Here is a 22903-nt window from a genome sequence, read left to right as displayed (position 1 = left end):
TCATTATCATAAAAAAGAAGGAGTATATTGTTATTATTATTATTGTTGTTCTTATTATTAATATTGTTCTTGCTCTGTTCTTCTGCTTCTTCTTGTTCTTCTTGTTATTATTATTATATCAAATTCATAAAGGGGAAACAAAACTTGTTTTCCTCATATAATTTTTACAAACAGAGAGTTATTTGCTATATGAACGTGTCGAAAATGTCGTGACATTTATGCGAGAAGGCACGCAACCTCCACAACGCGCTGACGTCTCCGGTGTAGAGGCGACGCGCTGACGCACCGCTATCAGTAGTTGTTTGGTTTTGAAGTGAGAGGGGAGGACTGAATCGGGGCAAACAGAGTACGGATTTTTATGTTGTTGGTTCTGGGCCGCTGGGTCTCACACGCATTCATACCAAGAGTCTCGACGTGCTTTCCAGCTCTGCTGCCGAGGACCATTTTGCGTAACTTCAATAAAATCAAATTCATAGTTCACATCCATAGCGCCGTCTCCGTCAACGCTGTCAGCCCAAACAGAGCGACCATGCCTGAAAGGAGGCCCTTCGTCCGGCTGCCCACTGACGTCTTCCCAGTCAACTATGGGTTATGTCTGAAGCCCGATCTCATTGACTTCACGTTTGAAGGAAAACTGGAAGCTGCGGTTGAGGTGTGTAGTTACGGCGCCAGTGAATGTGTGCATTGATGTGTTTGTGCATGGCGGGCATCTTGTTATGTAATCAATTCAGCGAGCCAGCTAATTTGCCATGTTGGAAGGCTAGCGGCAGACTGCTAGCCATCTACCCACTAAGCTATCGCAGATAGCTAGCCATCTAAGCTATCCCTGACAGGTAGCTAGCAATTAAGCTATCATAGATGGCTAGCCTTCAACTCACTAAGCTATTACATATAGCTAACCTTCTACCCAATAATCGTTTCACAGATAGATAGTCATCTATCCACTAAGCTACCAAATATAGCCAGTCATCTACACACTAAGCTATCACAGATAGCTAACCATCGATCCACTAATCTATCACATATAGCCAGTCATCTATCTAACAAGCTATCCCATATAGCTAACCATCCGCCTAACCGCTAACTCTAACAGAAAGGTGACAATCTATCCGCTAAGCCGACCCGGACAGATACCTCGCCATCTCCCCACTAAGCTATCACAGATAACGTTATCTGCTAGCCATCTACCCACTAACCCCTACTCAATAACCCCCACAGATACCTAACCATCCACCCACTTTGCCACCCCTGACGGATAACTCGCCAGCTACCCACTAAGCTATAACATAGACCCACTAGCCATCTACCCACTAACCCCCACAGCTACTAGCGATCTACCAACCAAGCCATCCATGACAGATAGCTAGCCCTTTCACCAACCTCCCTATTTTGTCTTGTGTACACTCAGAGTTCCATCGGTACGGCTCAAGGTGCCCCTCATCCCATTGAGTAACACCAAACTAGAAATTGTATTAATATTTGCGTGGCCTTTTTTGGCTTTATTATTTTTTCAGTCATAACTTTATTGGCCTTAGCTTTTAATATATTTTTATACTGGTATAACAAAGTACTCCCTGGAACCTGCTCACGTACCCTCTAGGATGCGTCCACCCCTGGATTAGAGTCACTGCATTAGGGTTTTTCACCACAGATAGCTAACCTTGTGGCCCAGATGACGACACAAGAAAGAGTTAATAATGAAGACAGCCCAACGAGTGTTGACGGAAAACGGAAAACATCGGTCTGTGTTCCATTTTAAGAACGGATGTTTGGTGTGTGTATATATATATATATATATATATATATATATATATATAAAAAAACTAGCACGGTTCTCTCATAAGGTTGTCTTTCTTGCATCATGAGATATGCTGGCCAACAAACGTTGTGTAATTTTGATGTGGCCATCAATCCAACATGCTACAGCTAATGTTTGCTATATCATACTGAATATAGCTACCTTTTATCAATTATACCTGTGTATTCAGTATGCTGCTTCGGCCAAGATCTGCTGGTATTTATCTCTACTAGTTTGACATTCATTCAATACCATTATCACCAGTATCTTTGTTTATCTAGTAATTGTTTCGACAGGCTGTGAATATCACTAGACATTGTGTTATTCGATTGTGTTTTATAATGATTGATAAAACAAATCGAGAAACGGCTCTAGTTTATCTTATATTGTTCCAATACATTTCATTGTCTGGCCATTGCACCATGGGTTTGTGTTCATCTTTCTGTACAGTGTCGATAAAGCAAGGGTTTTTAGGATATGAAACGTGGGGCTTTTTTCTGTATCCCGTGTCTCTCACTCTCTCTCTCCGTAGACGAAAATCCATAATCTGCCAACATAAGTCCGATCTGAAGTCATCATGCTATTCACTCTGTCAGAACCTTATTGGAACTCACACATTTAGAATTTTGATTTTGAGTGAAGAAACACTGGGAAAATCCCAGTTTTCCTATTCTGTGTTTCCTTTTTTTCCCCAAGGATATAATCCACTGTTATATTTGTGTGTATATAAATATTTGAAGAATCCTCTGCTGAGGTGAAAGACCAGCTTTAAAGCTCCTTTAAGGCATGGCATCCGCAGGTCTATTGTTTTGCTGACAACCGTGGCCCGGTGCCATCAGCCAATGGGTTTGTTCTATAATTACTGCCTTCAATCTCCCGTGTAATACTCTGAATGCCCTGAGCTGCACTTTTCCTATTCAAATCACTAGCCCATGATCTCCAGGAGGTAGCCTGCTAGCTCTGTCCTGTTAACGCTGTGCTAGCCTGTTTGCTCTACCTCGAGTTTGTCTGTGATCCCAGTGCATGTTTGCCTCCGGTACACATTAGCCTTTAGAAGGTGTTAGCCTATAGCAGGTGTTAGCCTATAGCAGGTGTTGGCCTCTACGCAGGTGTTAGCCTAAAGCAGTAGCCTTTAGCAGCTTGGCTCAGGTTCTGATTGGATTTGCCCCCGCTGGTAGAGTGCTACATTTGTCTCTGGATACTGGAAAGGCTGATATGGACCTTTCCGTTATCGGTCGGTTGTAGAGTTCAGATGGATAGGGTCTGTGAGTTGTACTGAGTGTGTTGTTTTCCCAGGTGACGCAGCCCACCAACCAGATTGTGATGAACTGCGCTGACATCGACATCATCACAGCGTCCTTCGTACCAGAAGGGGGAGAAGGTGAGGGTGAGGGATAGTTCCACTCCTTTACAGCCCCCCACCCCACTGTCGTGAAGTTTTGAATTAGTCTCATCAAAAGTCCCGAAACCCAACCCACATAATGCCCTGGATGTTTGAGTCACGTTTTCGCCGTTTGTCTTCCAGAGGTCAACGCAACAGGGTTCAACTACCAGAACGAAGACGAGAAGGTCACACTCTCGTTCCCCAGCACCCTCCAGAAAGGTAAGCCCCCTCCTCTCTACCCCATGCTTTGCAAGGCCGTCGTTTCTTTTGTTGCTGCGGAACAAAAACAAACAGCCGCCAATTGTGTGTGTTTGTGTGTGTTTGTACATTTACTTGTTTGTGTGTGTGTGTGTGACATTGTGTGTGCGCATACTTTCTATTTTACACTTGTGTGTGTTTATCCCCCACCCCCAGGGTCGGCTATATTGAAGATTGACTTTGTGGGGGAGCTCAACGACAAGATGAAGGGGTTTTATAGAAGTAAATATGCAAGTCCTTCCGGGGAAGTCCGCTACGCTGCTGTAACACAGTTTGAGGTACGCCAACACACACACCAACACACACACCAACACACACACACACCAACACACACACACAACATACAAACACACAAACGCGCACACCAACGCACACGCACACCAACACGCACACACACACTAACACGCTCACACACACCCACACACTCACACTCTCACACACACACACACACCAACAGATGGTTTCCTGGGAGTAGAGGAGCCTCGAGTCTGCGTGTTGCAACATGGCCGGTTGTGCTGATGATGTCCAGAAATGGCCCAACACCTCTGTGTCATTCTATTTTTGTGTGAGTGTGTCATTCTATGTGTGTGTGTGTGTGTGTGTGTGTTGTTGAAGCTCAACAACAAAAATTTGTACAAAACAAATCTAACATTTGAAACGTGTATCAGTTAGTGCGCTCCTTGACCTGACATGGTCATCCGAACTGTCTGTGTGGTGTGGCTGTGTGTTAAGTGCCTGCAGATCCTTGCTCTCTTGCTGATGTTGTCTACTCTGACCCCTTTTCTCTCTGACTCCACCCCCCTCCCTCCCCGCTTGGTTTCCGCATCCCCACCCCCTCCATTTCTGGCGCCTTCCCATCGCAGGCCACGGACGCACGCCGGGCCTTCCCCTGTTGGGACGAGCCCGCCATCAAAGCCACCTTCGACATCACCCTGATCGTGCCCAAGGAGCGCGTGGCGCTGTCCAACATGGTACCCGCCTGTTTCTGATCCACTCAACCCTAACTAAAAATTTTAACTAAAAATAAGTTTTATTTTTAGTTAAACAAAGCATTTTATTCTCAGTAGTATGTCGAAAAAGGCGATCTATGCATGTCATTTTTACTACAGCGTTCTAAGAAAATCTAGTGAAATGGAAATTTAAAGACCAAGTTAATGCATGCATCTATCTTTCAGAAGACTTTTTCATACAAATGATAAATTGCTGGCGACCTGCGACCTTCTCGCTCCCCTTCTGTGACCCATCTATGGGTCGTGACCTACCGGTTGAGAAGCCACTGACCCAGTCCTATGTCCTAACTGGTGCCCCGTGTCTCTCCGACCCAGAATGTAATCGACAGAAAGCCGTACCCCGAGGACGCCGGCCTGGTGGAGGTGAAGTTCGCCACCACACCCATCATGTCAACGTACCTGGTGGCCTTCGTCATCGGAGAGTATGACTTCGTGGAGGGGCAATCATCCGACGGTGTGCTGGTGCGCGTCTACACACCGTTGGGCAAGGCCGAGCAGGGGAAGTTTGCGTTGGAGGTGAGACTTCAGACCTTTACCACCGCATGACCATTTTGGGTTGGCAAGTTAACTGGGTTTTAGGTTGGCAGGTTAGGCTTCAGATCTTGATCGACCGGTTTCCTTTATGATGGGTAGCCGGTTACCTTTCATTCTTCTTAGCTTTGTGTTTAGCTTCCTTCCGTGGAATTAAACTGCCAACGCATCTTCTATTATTCATGAAGTTATATCTGGCATTTATCCATGTTCATATACATCCCTCCCCCCATTGTCTTTGCAGGTCGCTATCAAAACCTTACCCTTCTACAAAGACTACTTCAATGTTCCCTATCCGTTGCCTAAAATTGATCTCATAGCCATCGCTGACTTTGCCGCTGGTGAGTGGGGTTGATTTTCGTTCCTCCAGTAGAACATGCTGTGGCTGGACTGTGCCAGAGGCTCGTATGTAATGTATGCTTCCTTTTTGCAGGTGCCATGGAGAACTGGGGTCTGGTCACATACAGGTACAGTGTTTAGTTTGGGGCTCCAGACATTGATCAAAAAGAAGGGGATTAACATCATAATGTAACAGTAGTCACTGTTCTGGGCTGCCGTGGCCCGATTGTTGCTTTAGCTCAGGTGAAGGAATTAAATGGGGCTCAGGGCATTTTGCACATGAAATTTGAATCAACCTCCGTATTGGGATGTAGGGTTAACTTCGATTTCTTTGTCTTTTATTTGCATTTCATTTGACGCGTAGAATATTTGGTGAAACACCCTGAATGTATTCCACGGGGGCAACACAATGCCAGAAAGCCCTTGTGTAAAACAATGGCATTTCCTACACTGGTTGACTGTCCACCGTCCTTATGGCTGAAGCATCTGTCTGTTGTGCTGAGAGTTGGGGTGTTCATGTTGTGTTCCCCGACCCTTCCAAGGGAGACGGCACTGCTCATTGACCCCAAGAACTCCTGCTCCTCCTCTCGCCAGTGGGTGGCTCTGGTGGTCGGACACGAGCTGGCCCACCAGTGGTTCGGAAACCTGGTCACCATGGTAACTATCCACACTGAACCCCCGCCTAGCGCTTTTAACACGTGTTAAACTCCACCACCATTCCAACTTTGATGGTGGTAACCATTGGTGGTAAGTAACCATCAAATCTTCCTTAGAAATGGATTGTCAAGTGTTGCTATGGCACCTGGTCGTTGACAACAGCGTTGCTAAGGGCCCCGGCACTGAAGTACAGTGTTGCTATGGACGCTGGCCCTTCACAACGGCGTTGCTACGGGGCCCGGTCCTTAACCACGCCATAACTATGGCCACAGGTCCTTAATGACCAGCCTGGCTATCGGTTAGCAGCCCAACGTGGTACGTCTCCTGCAGCGTCGCTGTTATGTAACCCAGCAACGCCAGGAGGAGTGGAACAGGTTGCTGTGGTTGCTATGCAGGGATGTATGTAGGGTTGGTGAGTTTCCAACGCTGAGCACAACATTCCTGCACTCTGGTTCTTGTTGTGCAGCTGGCTTAGAACAATATTGTGATTCTCAGAGCTTGTCACTGTAAGCTTACTTGAATAAGTTAAATAAGTGATTGATAACAGCACCCTGTTTTAATGTGTGTGTGTGTGTGTGTGTGTGTGTGTGTGTGTGTGTGTGTGTGTGTGTGTGTGTGTGTGTGTGTGTGTGTGTGTGTGTGTGTGTGTGTGTGTGTGTGTGTGTGTGTGTGTGTGTGTGTTAGGAATGGTGGACCCACCTGTGGCTGAACGAGGGCTTTGCGTCCTGGATAGAGTACCTGTGTGTGGACCACTGCTTCCCCGAATACGACATCTGGACCCAGTTCGTCTCCGCTGACTACACTCGTGCCCTGGAGCTGGACGCCCTGGACAACAGCCACCCCATTGAGGTCAGATACGCACACACTCGCACGTAGACACATACATGCACCGGCGCGCACACACAAACAGACATACGTACAGGCAAACAAGCACGCACACAGATATGTGGCTCTTACAATCAATGACTCTCACTTACTCACACACCCACACCCCTATGAGACGCGCGCGCACACACAAACACACACACAGGTTACATAGGGCTGGGCCCTCAGAAAGGGGAGGATATGTAGGGAACAGTGGGGACTAGCAGGTCATAGAGTGAATCAACGGTTGCATAACACTGTTTGAGCGATGCAACATGCTCCGCCGCATACAAGGGTGTACGATACTGAGAGATGCATAACATGCATATTAATATTTCATTGTGTTTACTGTAGTGCAACCACATGTGCTGCTGAGTAGTGCTTTTAGTTTTGTCAAGAATAACCTGTGTGCGTGTGCGCATGTGTGCGTGTGCGCTTGTGTGCGTGTCTGTTTTTCCCTGAAATGCAGGCTTCCTTTTTTTTTGTTGTAATTTGTAAAATAATACTGCATGTAGAATAGCCAATGTGAAAACTTGTGCAACACTGTAGTAGCTTTGTTTACTAATCTGACTTCCTGTTGTTGTTATGCAAACTAATCTGACTTCCCTTAAACGCAGGGAATGGTTTCTGTAAAGATAAGAATATATCAACCAAACTATTACCCCACTCATTGACCATTTCCTTGTCAACATTTGATGGCTAGATAATATTACTGATCTGCTCTTTGACCACAACATATACTGTTTATCCGGTATCCGGTACCTAGCCAGGGAACCAGACATGAATCTTCGTGCTCATGTTTAATTTGCACTGGTATATTCATCTGCCCACCTCCTACTCCCCTTCAGACAGATTTCAAGCAGGCCTGGCCAGATCGGGCCAATCAAACACGTTTATCAAGAACGGGGCGGGTTTGAAACCATGTCTGAACAGATGATTGCCTCCTGGATCCTCCTTGAGGGTCAGGGTTAGGGCAGGTGCAGCCAACTAGGGACATATATTCTCACAGAGAATCTCTCTTACTGAGAGCAAACAGAAGCCTAGGCCATCTCCAACTAATTTCTAAACGAATGGCTCTTAAATCGTACCCAACACACTTTTTCTTTACAGAGAGCTCCTATATGAATATAATAATGTAAAAACCCTAGAAATGATGCCAAATTGTGTGCCCCGTAACGTTCCCTGTGCGGTCTGCAGGTGAACGTCGGCCACCCGTCGGAAGTGGACGAGATCTTCGACGCCATCTCCTACAGCAAAGGCGCGTCGGTCATCCGCATGCTGCACGACTACATCGGAGACCAGGTAGATCACCCCAGCCCCCCACACCTTTCTGTTGCCACACCGACCTCCATGTTGTTACACTTCCTTTGGTTTACTTTGCTGCCGTTTGTGAGCCATGCCTCTTCCGTATTTTGTTGTAGGATTTTAGGAAAGGAATGAATGCCTATCTATTGAAGTTCCAGCATAAAAATGCATCGACAGGTAAGGCACACACAGGCTGGCGGCCTTGTCATTGTCCAGAATCGATTTGATTGGTTCCCCACCCTCTCTGACTCCCCGCCTCTCTCCCAGAGGACCTATGGGACTGCCTGGGACAGGCGAGTGGGAAGCCAATCGCGGAGGTGATGAGCTCTTGGACCCAACAGATGGGCTTCCCTATTATAGTAGTGGACCAGGAACAAGTAAGCCTCGACCCCCACCGCACCCTCTTACCCTGATGTTTACCCTCTGAAGGACCACACTGAGTCAAGGGCAAATATTTGATATCTAATTAAAGAACTCTGGCCCGGTTGAAAATACTGGCTGCTTACGGCCTCGCATACCATTTTATCCATCTATATCTGTATGAGATGCATGCCTTCTCTGGACTCTGTTGGCAGCGTTGGTTGGCAGATGAAGACGGGAGACTGTTAATGTTATTACTGCTGTAAAATAGAAAGTTGTAATACTTGTTCCAACTGAAGGGCCAGGGGCAGGGATAGCGTCAGGGTGTCCAGCCAAAGGTATGGGGTTCTCCAAGTGTCCACAGTCTACCTGGAGGCATCCTAGAACGAGAGGCCCCCTGCAAGTGTACCTGCTACCCACATGTAGCTGTACTCCGTCACTAATAGGGGTGTAACGGTACACAAAAGTCACGGTTCGGTACGTACTTTGGTTTTGAAGTCACGGTACGGTACAGGACGGTCCGGTTCATAGTTAAGAGGAAAATTAAATAAAACTGCTTGTTTGTCAACATTGGAGAATGGCCGTAGATCAGCAGCCATGAAAACACCAATAGCCTTGTATATGGCTAGCTTGCACAGCTTGCTTTTTTTTTTTCCACAACAACCGTGATAGAAACACCTCAATGGTGCCTTTTTCAAATGCGTGTGCATGTTAAAGTGCTGTTCGTATACACGGTGAGCCCTCTCCGCAGCCGGAGAGCCTGTCGGAGACCCTCTCTGTAGCTTACGATGGGCATCCGATATTTTTTACCTATCCGTCATGCAACGGAGACAGCAAGGGCTGTGATTGGTCCTATAACAAAATCATTTCCGGAATCACTTCTCTGGTTTGACTTTTCACCTTATTTACTTTGTACATTGTTTAAATTGCGCATTAAGGACCAATAAAACACCAAATAAGATTTGAAAAGCTTTGGAAGTTTATTTACAACGCTACTTACATGGTTTGTAGTCAACATATAAGATCCATCGGGCGGCGAATTGCATTGCGTATCCGACAACCCAGACGGAGAACTGCGAATGCTCGAGGATTACGGAGTCGGAGAAGTATACTTTGGCTATGGTCCGTGGGGAACTCTGACCTCAGGTTTTAAATTCTGCATCGCATAACAAGCCTTTACATTCGCCATATAAACGCTATGTCCGCAACATTTACGCACTGCATTTCACCTCTGTAACCACCCAGAAGTCCCTGTACCGTGACGGTTCGGTACCAATACGTGTATCGTTACACCCCTAGTCACTAAGTCTCTTTGGATGAACGGGTCTAGGGAGTACTCAGTAGTTATAGTAAACAGTGTGTGTGGTGCAGCATCTCATGGAGCCAGCCTGACCTTCTGACCTTCTGGTTCCTAGCAAGGAGACGACCGCATCATCAAGCTCTCTCAGAAGAAGTTCTGTGCCAGTGGACCACACACCGGTGAGCTGGGTCCACTTCTACTAATGCAACACTGACTAGCAGGCACATGACCCCAGGGCTGGGCCCATATCTACTATCACACTGACTAGCAGTCACATGACCCCAGGGCTGGTCCCATATCTACGATCACACTGACTAGCAGTCACATGACCCCAGGGCTGGGCCCATATCTACGATCACACTGACTAGCAGTCACATGACCCCAGGTCTCTGGGCCCATATCTACTATCACACTGACTAGCAGGCACATGACCCCAGGGCTGGGCCCATATCTACTATCACACTGACTAGCAGTCACATCAACCCAGGGCTGGGCCCATATCTACTATCACACTGACTAGCAGGCACATGACCCCAGGTCTGGGCCCATATCTACTATCACACTGACTAGCAGTCACATCACACCAGGGCTGGGCCCATATCTACTATCACACTGACTAGCAGTCACATCACACCAGGGCTTGCTACGGGAACTTAGTATTTCCTGCACATGTCAGAACCAAGTGCATGTGGTGGCTGACGGTGTCTCCCCCTCTGCTGGCCCAGCCGAGGAGTGTCCCAGTTGGATGGTGCCCGTCAGCATCTGCACCAGCGACGACCCTAGCCACGCCTGTCACAAGGTGCTGCTGGATGGAACGGACGCCACCATCACCCTCAACAATGTCCGGCCAGACCAGTGGGTCAAGGTACGTCCTTGTCACACCAGGCTGCCCCGCTGTCACCCTAGCTGGCAACGGTTCAGACTTGAGCCAGGTCGAGCGCTTTGGTGAGGGGGTTGGTGGGAGTTGTAGTTCCTGGAGGTTTTAAGGTCCTGAAGGTGCCAGGGAGGCAGAGCACTAGTTTGAAGAGCTTTTTTTGATTTTCCTTTTAGATATTTTTGTGCAGCTTACACTGAAGCTGCAATGAATCTCCGCAACCCGTATATATCTGCATCTCGCAATTAAAGATAAAACTTGACTCATACCATCAGAGGTCACTTCACTGTCACTGCAATGCTTTCATGGACAACATACACCTGGGTCTTGCCGTGTTCCAGGCTGAAACGGTTCTCTGAATTGTGTTTTAGGAAATGTAATTTTTTAGGACTTAAACAAAACACCTATTTCCCTCATGCAAAGTTTCGGTTTTCAATCATTGAGTATTCTGTTCCACCACATCCTAGTCCAACCATAGCCTGTGGTTGTGTGTTTAGCATTAACAAGCAGTAAGCTAGCCATGAGCTGAGGTTGGCGACCTCTGCGTCCTCCTCTCTTCATTCATTACCCTGTGCTCGCGTTGTACATATTTACTCTAGTCTCGCTACGCCTCAGGCTTTGTGTGCATTGCACAGACTTGTGAGATAAACGGTGACATGACTTTGAGAAGAACAGATTGCGGATGGGTCGCTCGCTAGCTAGGGTTAAAGCTTCCAGAGCTCACATAGCCTGTAGCATACTCTCCAAGGAAGCTCTGTAGGCATAGCTGTCTAACACACCCCTGCTAGCATACCCTGGGCTAGCATACCATAGGCTAGAACGCCGCGCAGGCTAACCCTTCTGTCTGGTGCTATTTGCATGATCAAACCAAAACCTGAAGGATCAAATCCGACCATTTGGTAGCATAAGAATATCCTGTTTCACTTGGAAATACGCCCTAGATCACAAAAGACAAGCTCCCCACGCTCCGTCACGTTGTTGCTAGAGAGATGCAGACGCACTAACCAGTTGACAAACTAAAGTGTGTGTGTGTGTGTGTGTGTGTGTGTGTGTGTGTGTGTGTGTGTGTGTGTGTGTGTGTGTGTGTGTGTGTGTGTGTGTGTGTGTGTGTGTGTGTGTGTGTGTGTGTGTGTGTGTGTGTGTGTGTTAGATAAACCCGGGTACCGTAGGGTTTTACCGGCTCCAGTACAGCACCTCCATGCTGGAGAGTCTGCTGCCGGGGGTCCGGGACCTCAGCCTGCCCCCTGTCGACCGTCTGGGACTGCAGAACGACCTCTTCTCCCTGGTGAGTACACCCACACCTGGATGCACACACGCATACATAAACACACCAGTGTTCACTAGGCCTGCAGCGGATTCGAATTGTATCCGAATCCGTTGGGTTCGTTTACCACAGTTCGGAGCATTCTGGAGATCCGCGGATTTCGGTTTCATGAAGGCATTGCCTTATGTAGCGTATTTTGCCTACTGTAGCCTACGTCCGATACAAAAGGGTGTTTAGGACCCAGCGGAATGCATTCTCTCCAGTGCTGCCCGAGCCAATGAGACTTTTCCCGCCCCTCCCTTCAGCCTGTCAGCGACCCTCCGTCAAAAAAAAAGTCTGCCTTTTTACTATCACGGACATGATCCTAATCCGAACCGTATCCGAAACCGAGGCCCAAAACGGTTATCTGAACCGAACCGTGGACACACTGATCCGTTTCACCACTAGTGTTCACGTTAGCCGGCTATAGCCGGACATTGGCCGATTGCACGCACGCATGGCCGGTATAATAAAATGTAAACGGCCCACATGTCCGAGAAAAGAAAAAAGAAGTTTGCATTTATGTATGAATTAATCAGTAGCATATGAAAACCAGAAGCGGTTCCTGGCCGAGCTCACCAGGGAGGCAAACACGAACGCGGAATTCATGAACGCGCGCAGTGCACCCGCACATGCATGTTTTTTCTAAAGCGTAGGCCTACACTAATTAAAAAAAAATAATAATCTTGCGTGACGCGTTGTTTGGAGGCTAAACGCGACGCAAAACGCGCAGGTTGAGGTTTTCCCGGAACGAGGCTTTTCTATCCAAAACAGGATTAAAGCATCTATCAGAAACCGCCTAGCTCTCACTCGCGCGTCTTCACCCCCTCACACACGAGTCTTCACCCCCCCCACACACACACCGTGTCATGTGACCATTTCCCTGCAGCGCAGCCGGAGTTGGAACACATCTGCTGTGTGGAAATTACTTGGAGGAGGAGGCTTTGATGGGGCTAGTGTGTGTGTGTGTGTGTGTGTGTGTGTGTATTAGGGGTGGGGGGCTGTGTGTATGTGGGGGGAGCTAGATCTGTGTGTGTGTGGGGGGGGGGTTAGTCTTGGTGTATGTGGCTACGCAAACGTGATGATGATTTGCCGACCAGGCGGCTGGTGTTCACCTTCCTGTTACGCATTAAGCGGGATGGGTTACTCATTACAGAGCACTGCAGCGGCCTCTGTTTAGCCTGCATCTATCTCGTAACGGGGACCAGCTCAGGTTAGCCCTAACTAGTGCAGGGGCCGTGTCTTTAGGTTGCATGGTGTTGCTTCCAGTCTTGACTGTTTAATCATATAGCCCTTAATGACTGGAGGACTAGGAGAACTCTCCAAAAACCATTGGGAAGAAACCTTTAGAAGGATCACATAAGAGGGACCACTGTGTTAATGTGTTTAGGGTACATTGTGTGTGTTGAGGGTACATTTTGCGTGTTTAGGGAAGTGTGGTTATTATATAGCCTTTTCACAAATGCACTGTAGAGTGGACATTCTCCGGATTATACCCGGACGTATGCATGAATGTAAATATCCTACCACTCTGGACTAGTTTACCTAGAGTTAACCGGCCAGGCCCCCAGTGTAAAGTTCGGAGAGGCGTAGAGTTCACGAGGAACGAGTGGTGTGTGGAGGATGTTTCTATCATGCGGGTTTTGTGAAACCGTGTTGCTGCTTCGTTCTTTTCTCTCCTCGCCTTTATTTTGCGTTTCGACTTGTTTCTGCTTTCTACTCATTCGTTGATATTGTGAATAAGTCTAAATAAGTGCAGCGTTGATATCACCGCTAAAAGAGTGAGCAAGAGTCACTAAGAACCTTATATCTTCGATGAAGACAGCGACTTCCGCTTCTGCCTGAGGTTGAACTTAAATTGACCTTGAACGCCCGTGGATTAACTTCCTTCCAAGGTTACAAAGAACACAAGTGGGCTTGGGTGTTGACAATGGAACAGAGATGTGTCTGCCCCCATACAGCACGGCTGATGCTATGAGGTCAATGCTATGAGTCAACCTGTTAACCGGGGAGTGACACACTTCGGTTGGTGGGTTTGGATGAGCAGAAAGGAGGTGACTGGTGGATGCGAACCACCATGAGCTCATTTCATAATCTCTCTAATCCTCTCTCTATGTCTGGCTTCTCCTTGTGAACTCTCTCTGTCTGTCTCTCCCGTTCCCTCTGTGTCCCTCCCTCCCCTCTTGTTTTATCTGTCCCTATCCCGTTCCCCCTTTCACTCTTTCACTCTCTTTTCCCTCCCTTTTGTCACTCGCCTCCCTCCCTCTTTCTCTCTAAATGTCTCCTTTCCTCATTCTTTTGCTTCCACCCTCTATTTTGGTTCCCCCCCCCCCCCCCCCCCCCCCCCCCCCACCAGTCCCGTGCAGGGATGATCAGCACGGTGGATGTGCTGCGGCTCATGGAGGCCTTTATCAACGAGCCCAACTACACGGTGTGGAGCGACCTGAGCTGCAACCTGGGCGTGCTGTCCTCCCTGCTCTCCAACACAGACTTCCACGAGGAGATCCAGGAGTTCATCAGGGACCTGTTCACGCCCGTGGGCCTTAGCCTGGGCTGGGACAGTAAGCCCGGGGAAGGTGAGGGCAAGAGGGTGGGCTGGAACAGCAAGCCTGGGGAAGGAGAGGGCAGGCGGGGTGGAAGAGCAAGCCTGGGGAGAGGGCAGGCGGGGTGGCGCAACTGGTGGACCGGAGGTCAAAGGTGTGCCTCTGCAGAGTGTGCGCCTCACTTTTATGCCTGGAATGCTTGGCAATAAAAGGAAGGCTTTTTGTATGACTAGAAGATAAGAATACAAGGGTACAGATATCAAACATAAGTACAAGATATTAAAGCTGTGAATACAACGGTATGGTTTTAAAATACAAATACAAGATATACCTTTTTATTATATATTTTTTTATTAACTATATACAATATAAATGAAAAACATTTATAAATATATCTATCTTTGTCTGGACTGATAGCTATATGTATAGAATGCAGATATTCATCCATCTATTTATCTATCCCTATCTTCATTCTGATTTACCCCTTGGAACCGTCCAATGGGAGCCCTGTACGGTTTGTCGTCGTGGTAACCAGCGTGTGTTTGTTGTGCAGGCCATCTGGAGGCCCTGCTGCGGGGCCTGGTCCTAGGGAAGCTGGGCAAGGCGGGCCACAAAGCAACGCTGGAGGAGGCTCGCCTCCGCTTCAAGGAGCACGTCGAGGGGAGGCAGGTCCTGTCTGCCGACCTCCGCAGCCCGGTGAGAAACACCACCAAACAGCACTGCTAAAACACACTGATGAACCACAACAACCCAGCACTGCTAAAACACACTGATCCTGCTTGGTTGGACCAACTCCACCATCGCCATGAACCTCACCACCACCCATCACTGCTAATGCACCCATTGATCCGGTTTGGTGGCACCAACATCACCAAGACTCTGAGTGTAGAGGATGTGTAAACGTTGTCTTGTGTTCTTCACCAGGTGTATCTAACGGTTTTGAAGCATGGGGACAGTGCAACACTGGACACCATGCTGAAGGTACAGACTCTCTGATTGGCTGCCTGCCCTCTTCCCCAAATTCTCTCTCACCCTCTCTCTCATATCCGTGACTCTCTTGGTCTGGCTCTTTCTACTGTTCTCATTGCCTTTTCTCTCTCATTATCTCTCGCTCGATCTCTCTCAATTCCTTTCTCTCCAATTCAAAGGGCTTCATTGAGAAGGCAAATGAACAAAGCCAAAGCAGAACAAGATACATGCAAGATAAATAGTCTGAAACACCCGATACAATAAACAACCCACTCTGTCCCCAGCTCCACAAGCAAGCAGACATGCAAGAGGAGAAGAACCGCATCGAGAGGGTCCTGGGAGCCATCTCCGCCCCAGACCTCATCCAGAAGGTGCTCATCTTCGCCCTGTCGGTACGTATCCCCCGCCATCAACGTTTTCACACCCCTACTGCGTGGGGCTTGCTCTCCAGACTGGAGTGAATAAAGGTTTCATTACCTAGGCTGTGCTGGCTGGTGTTTGCTCAAGCACCCACGCTGAAGACACCCACGGGAACAGCAGCAACCCTGCGTGTGCAAGGGCTGTTTGCAGAGTCGTGACTTGAAGGGCCTCTATTTTACCACCATATGTGAGGTTGATCTAGCCGTTAAATAGCAGCTCAAAATCCATCCATAGTAGAAGGGTGTTCAAATAAGGTGCATTTAGTGCCCAAGCTGCCATGTAAACACGGAAGCCTGAACCGAACACGGTTGCACACCTAGGCGATCATTGCGGCTGAAACCGGGTTTCAGGTTGGGTGAATTAATCCTGCGCTGTCGCCTAGCGTCAGATATTCACGTCACACCCGATGACGACCGGTGCAGTTAGGGGGTGCTGTTGCGCAGTTTTGATTCAAGATTCCTTCGAGAGCCAGTTTTTTGACGTGTTGTCTTGGGGGTTGTGTAGGACGACGTGCGGCCCCAGGACACGGTGTCTGTCATCGGGGGCGTGGCCGAGGGCAGCAAGCAGGGCCGGAAGGCCGCCTGGAAGTTTGTGAAGGACAACTGGGAGGAGTTACACAACCGCTACCAGGGCGGCTTCCTCATCTCACGCCTCATCAAGGTGGGCGCGGCCGTGGATGGACGAACGATGTCGGATAACTTTGCATACTAGGAGTTGTTATGTTTATGAATGTTTTTGTGGGGTTTAAATTGTGAACGTTGCAATCGGCTTGAGGTATTTCTTTGTCTCAGTATTGAAATTGTTCGTTTTTTTTATCATCTATCGTGTATTCCGTCACTAATAGGTTAATTTACTTGGTTACCTTCTACTTTCATTGTTTTTTTGCAGCTCTCTGTAGATGGATTCGCTAATGAGAAAATGGCAGCTGAGGTCAAGGTAGGAACATTTTTATAAAAATAACCGAAACACTGATGTTAGTGTTTCTGTGTTTTTTTTTTTGCTATCGTCACGATTTAAATAGTTTGATATCAAGTGACGTTGTTGAATCGAGCCACATATTTATGACCGGGGAACTGATCTTGGATAACTTCCACCTCTGTAGATAAAGAGGAAGAACACAATTTAGTGTCAAAGTACCATAAAGCCAAGATGACAGCTCCATAGTGAAATAAAGGAGAACTTTGTGCTGCCTGGTCTATAGTCCAGATCTATCTTCTTGAATGCTTAAAAAATCCACACGGTGTAAAACTATGTATATTTGTTGACCGTAGAAATTGGACATTTGGACCAATATGTAAGCCAGTATTTTGCGGGGGAAATCTGCAAGTTAACTCGTAACATGAAGCTGTATTGAAATCTAAGTAGTAGAGTGACACTTGGTCTTTAAAATTCTAGCAAATCTCTGTACCCCAGGTCGTGCAGCACTATTACTAGTTTTGTGTAGCTACTCTAGTGTTGATAGTGGGCGTTGATTGTTCCCAGCCTGTCTTTGATATATCAGATATATTTATATTCAATAGATTTGTTGAGTACTTCTTCTGAATGGTCAATTACCGCCTTCAGCAGTCTGTTATATCTGAAGAGCGTCCCACTGCTATGAATGACAAACCGTTGCTATGGACACTATTCTCCACCGCAGAATAGATCTGAACTTTATATCAATATCATTGTAGATGAAGACCATCCATTTTTGTTATATTTCTTGAACATGTAGCCGTGTAATAAGCTGATGGCTCCCCGCGTGCCTTCTGGGTTTATTTTGCCATGGTGCCGTCTTCCCGCCCATGACCCCCTCACACACCTCCTCCTCCTCTCTCATCCAGAGCTTCTTTGAGAGCCACCAGGCCCCCGCGGCCGAGCGCACCGTGCAGCAGTGCTGCGAGAACATCCTCCTCAACGCCGCCTGGCTGAAGAGGGACACCGACGACATCCACCAGTACCTGCTGCAGCGGAAAGGCCCTCCTACCGTCTGAGCCGCGCCCTGCTCCTTCACCACCTCCTCCTCCTCCTCCGCCCCCCTGCCCTGTCTAGCAGCCGGCTCCCTCTCTCCAACCCCCCCGCCACGGGAGAGCAGATGAAACAGCTTCTTCTCTTTCTTTCTTTTCCCCCTTTTTGTTTTGCCTCTTCTTCAAAGAAACTGATATAAAAAGAAAAAAAATAACTAACGCAAGAAGACCAACGCCAAGAATTTAGCCAAGTATTGGACACCTAGAGACTCTGCTGCTACAGAGAGTCCTCGCTGCTCCCATTCTGCCCTCCCTCAACGCTAGGACACGCCTCCTGGGGACACGCCTCCTGGGGACACGCCTCCTGGGGACACAACTCCTGACCAGACAACCGTCGGTGATTTCACTATACAGCACGCACAGACACACATGCACACATGGAACATTCACACACAGACTAAAACAACACACACACACACACACACACACACACACACCTGCTAGATTACTGCCCTGGTTCACTGGGCCTAATGCATATCCACCACCAGTTGTTTTGGAAAGAAACTGAATCCCGTGTTCTTCATGCATGATTCCGTGTTTCTTTGTGACCTTTCTTCCATTCTCAATTTCATGTCCAATCCCCCCCCGGCGATCCCTGTGGCCGGCTACGGGCTCGAGGGCCCGTGGGCAGAATGGGGCCGAGGCGCGCGGCCTCGCCCGGTGACGGCGTTCTTCCGCTGCCCTGCTCCGCCGCTAACCTAGCGATTAGCATGAGCGAGCAGCGCTAGCATGGTACTATGTTGTATACTGTATATTTGCAAGCATTTCTTGCGGACCACGGTCCTGGAAAGCGTAGACGGCAATGTTCATGATGACCTGTCTCCAGCGCACCTCCTCCCCCCCCCCCCCCCCCCCCCCCCCCACCACATATCATCGACCCGTGTCTCGTTAGGCTCCGCCCGTACAGTTCCGGAGCGATCCAAGACCGCAAGGTGTGTAAAGCAAGCACCTCCCCCGCCTCTACAGCCACTCCCCTCAACAAAATGACTAAAAAACAAATCTTTCATAGGACGCCAGATAAAGTGATTTGTTTAAATGCTAGAATGATTGTGTATTCTGAAGAAGAAAATAACGTATTATGATTATGACACTACTTTTGGGGCCTTTTACTTTGAAATAACATCAGGTGATCCTGTAGAGTTGGCGCGATGGCTCGGTCTTTGATGTGATGTGTTCCTCTTACGCTGTTGAACTCAGAAGCCTTAAATTGGTCAACTGGTTTGCAATAATAATAATTATTAATATTAAGTGGTAGTGAGTTCCACGGGAAATCTAATGTGACAATTATTAAACTAGTAAACATCTATGTAGAATTTACCATTTTTGATGTGGCGCTGAATACTTATATTTAAAAAAGAAAAAAAAAACATTACCGGAGAATATCATCCAACTTGCTGTCTTTACCCTGAAACATTTGTTGTGCTTTTATGATTTAAACATACAGTTGGTGTTCATTAAAGTGAGAGAGTACAAAATGTGTCCATTTGGTTCCATTGATTTTTCTGAATGTGGTGTGAGTGTTTATGAAAACCATTGATCTACAAATGAACACTCAATGAAACAGTAGAAGATATTTTAGCAGTGGCCTAGCAATCATGGCAGATTACTAAATGGCGAGACTTAAATGTGGTTGAGTTGAATGCTGTATAAAATAATCAAATCAGTCTGATTATGGAGAAAGAAATTCAATGACGCAGCCGGAAATGTAATTTTTTGATTTGATCCAGTTCAACTTTCTGGTGTTTCAACATGGTAATGATGGAAGACTCAGCATGAATGATGGGTGGGAATTTTGTTTTGCTGAAATAAATGAAGTTGTGGTACAATAAAGCAACCTTCTGGGGTATGTTTATACTTTAATTACATGACTAGTAGTAGTCACCACCAACTTTCAATTACTATGAACTGATAACATTTGTTTACAGCAGTCTCATACTTATCTAATGTATCTGACGTAATATCTAATTATAATAAAATAAGTCTTAACATTGGATTATTATGTTTTATACGATTTTCAATCCTCGGTAGTCTGAATTGTATTTATTATAGTACACATACATTTTAATTATAATATTAAAATCCATGAGTTGCAATTGCATGTCCCGCACTGCACTCTGGGGGCAGTAGTTCTACATATCCGGCTGTAGGAAGAGGAAGTTCACTGAACTTTTTGTTTCAGGTGGCTTTAAAAAAATAATAAAAGCTACCTGTCGGGAAACGGGCGTGTAAATAATGACAGCGATGAATTGTAAGTCATCAATCGTTTCAATAGTGCTCCGGAAAATATCGAACATTAAGTTACTAGTCCGTTTCTGACTTCGCAATTGCAACTCTTACCACCACGTTATCAGTAATTAGCTTCGCTTTAGCATTGTGTTAGCATTGCAGGTTTGTTAGCTTTGAGAGCTAGTCTGATCGGTGTTAACCTAGCATTACGTCAACATACATCCCATTCCCGCTACAAACGTACATAATCCAAGGGTAAAAACAATTTGACATGGGCATGTCTGGTTAATTATTTTTAAACGTGGTAGCTTGTAGCTTTGAGCAACCAGCTCCAATTATATTCTAGCAGTAATAATACATAGTCTTTGTTGCCATGTCTCTTTTTCTTTCTATATCTGACTGTAATGACGGAAAGGTTTAGAAAACACTCCCCTCACTGCTTTAGGTCAAGCTGTTTAATCATCCTATTTATAGAAGCGGTTAAGAGCCAAACCACTTGTTCCACTTGTCAACCTGAGAAGTTGGTTTAAAACCCATCTGCCAGATCACGTATCCAGCGAGTCTGACTGTCGCGACCTTTATTACTCTATAACAAATCATATTACAGTGAGTCTGGCTGCTGGGTCCTTTTAAACTCTGTAACAAAACACTAATAAAGTGAGTCTGGCTGCTGTGTTCTTTCAACTCTCTAAGACCATTCTTCAATAATATATATATTCAATTATCTAGCATATAGATAGCAGCCAATAATTCAAGCCTGAACTGTTTACATTTACTTTGACTGTCTCCCCTTTTCTTTCCTAATACTCTTGTGTATAGACATACTGTGGTCTTTTGTAGTTTTTGAACCAGATGTGCAACCTGCTCTGCTGCTCCTCAGGTTCCTCCCTGACATCCAGCCGTTGACAGCCTGACATGCGGTTGTCGCGATGCTGTGCTGTAGCGTCCTAGTTCTGCTGCTGCTGTCCCAGGCCGGGGGCCTCCAGCCACCCACGGACGAGGACGGCCTGCCACAGGAGTTCACGCTGCTCCACGTGGTCCAGGGCCACATCGGCGCCGGGAATTACAGCTACCTGCGCCTCAACCACGACGGGAGGATCGTCCTTCTCATGCGCAGCCTGAAGGGAGACGCCGACCTGTACGTGTCCGACAAGACCCTGCGGCCCAGTTTCGACACGTACAAGCTGCAGTCCACCACCTGCGGCCAGGACCTGGTGGTTGTGCCCGGGGACTTTGTGAGGCCCGTTGGCATCGGTATTTATGGCCACCCATCCTACCTGGAGAGTGAGTTTGAGATGCGGGTCTTCTACGACCAGACTGTGAAGCTTGACCCCTTCGAGAAGATCTCCTCTGAGGAGCCAGGTGGACGCAAGAAGTTCCCCCAGGGCTCCGAGGAGGACTTTCAGGAGGAGGAGTCGATCTTCTGGACTATTCTAATTGGTCTGTTGAAAATTATAGTGGAGATTTTATTCTGAGCGGGGTTGTATCAGAAGGCTCGCCACTCTGTCTGTCTCTAATCACTGGCAGCAACAAGGCCCCCGCCTCCCCGGATGAACGTCGGTAATTTATTCAGGCCATGCTTATTAATATTCATATTTATATGATTCTCCCACACAGATTGATACAGTCTTAATGATGAGAAGCATACTAATCATGAGGTGATATGTTTTGTTCATCTGTAGAGGAGGTACTGTTCGTCCCTCTAGAGAGAGCTGTCTCCCGTTTCAAACTAAAGTCAAGTAATGAGTGACCGAAGGAAATCAGATTAAATATTTTTGGAGGCAAAAATATTTTCTAAAATCCTAGATGAAGACATATGTGCCTAATGGCACGACTGGCTGAGCAGTGACATTGTTGCATGTCAAGTAATGAGATCCCACAACTTGTCTTACTTTTGTCTATTTTTCTATCTAAGTAGCTACATCTGAGTGCGCTTATTCTCGGGGAAACAATTTTGGCAATACACCTGTTGCTGAATATTTGTACTTCCTTCTGAAATCTCCAGTTTTCACTTGGAGACGCAGAAATGCTAACACCCTAGATTGTCAATAATTGAACAATTCAGTTTGATAACTTGTGTGTTCACTTGTGCCTGTTGGACAAGCTCTCGATATCAGCATCACACCCTTTGGTTGAATTTAACTTATGCATCAAATATTGATTTAACCAATGAGCAAAAACATTCCAACAGTGCCTTTCGAACCGTTGTCTTTGGGGTGAACAGCCATGCAGTTTCATGCAACTAGTGATGTGTCAATACTGTTTCTGATTAAAGAAATGATCTTTGCACACTTGTCGGAATGTTGTTTTTAATGTCATTGCTAGAAAGGGACAATAAAAGCATAATTGGGAAACTGAAAAGGTTTTATAATCTAAAAACCTAAAGTCACTATTTTCCACTATTTAGGCTTTTCTTATTTTAATCTAATACATTTTTGTGTCTGTTTGATATACTTTGGGTAACAGAATTAATGTTGCAGCTAATGGGTGTTTTCATGTCGAGTTTTCTGCTGGAAGGGGTTTTGTTTTCGCCAGGTACCGGTTAGTACGTGTGTTCTACAGGTACAGGTTATTAGGTGTGTTTCGTGTTACGGTGGGCTGCTTACCTGACTCCATTTTGTGTCGGACGGCCCATTTCCGGGTTCCATGCGAGCTAACGATGAACTCCTAAACAGGCGAGAGAGTACATCTTCGCCTGCAGCTCAACACTGGACAGAAAATGCTGTAGTTTCGATCTGAAATCGCGGATAAAGTGG

The 22903-nt window shown here is 46.9% G+C and overlaps 2 protein-coding genes across 3 annotated transcripts; both read left to right on the top strand.

Moving 5' to 3' along the window:
* The first annotated feature begins 284 nt into the window (after window positions 1-284).
* Window positions 285-19400, top strand: npepps (aminopeptidase puromycin sensitive). 2 transcript variants are annotated; one of them, XM_030350455.1, is made up of 23 exons: window positions 285-652; window positions 3095-3179; window positions 3324-3401; window positions 3597-3718; window positions 4304-4411; window positions 4766-4966; window positions 5226-5322; window positions 5415-5448; window positions 5863-5977; window positions 6662-6826; window positions 8039-8143; window positions 8263-8323; window positions 8414-8523; window positions 9922-9985; window positions 10532-10671; window positions 11831-11965; window positions 14340-14559; window positions 15080-15222; window positions 15451-15507; window positions 15780-15887; window positions 16420-16575; window positions 16804-16851; window positions 17739-19400. In XM_030350455.1, exons 1-23 carry the CDS (start codon window positions 359-361, stop codon window positions 17886-17888), a joined length of 2796 nt encoding a protein of 931 aa, XP_030206315.1. In that variant the 5' UTR covers window positions 285-358; the 3' UTR covers window positions 17889-19400. The 2 variants fall into 2 exon arrangements, with proteins under 2 accessions (XP_030206315.1, XP_030206314.1); XM_030350454.1 differs by having other exon boundaries at window positions 3095-3185.
* Window positions 19401-20023: 623 nt separating this feature from the next.
* On the top strand, window positions 20024-22441 carry c3h6orf120 (chromosome 3 C6orf120 homolog). Its single transcript, XM_030350480.1, has 2 exons — window positions 20024-20169; window positions 21028-22441. Exon 2 carries the CDS (start codon window positions 21077-21079, stop codon window positions 21620-21622), a length of 546 nt encoding a protein of 181 aa, XP_030206340.1. The 5' UTR covers window positions 20024-20169; window positions 21028-21076; the 3' UTR covers window positions 21623-22441.
* Window positions 22442-22903: the final 462 nt, after the last annotated feature.

This window comes from Gadus morhua, chromosome 3 (assembly GCF_902167405.1).
Source record: "Gadus morhua chromosome 3, gadMor3.0, whole genome shotgun sequence".
Taxonomy (NCBI): domain Eukaryota; kingdom Metazoa; phylum Chordata; class Actinopteri; order Gadiformes; family Gadidae; genus Gadus; species Gadus morhua.
This window is presented reverse-complemented; position numbering and strand designations above follow the sequence as displayed.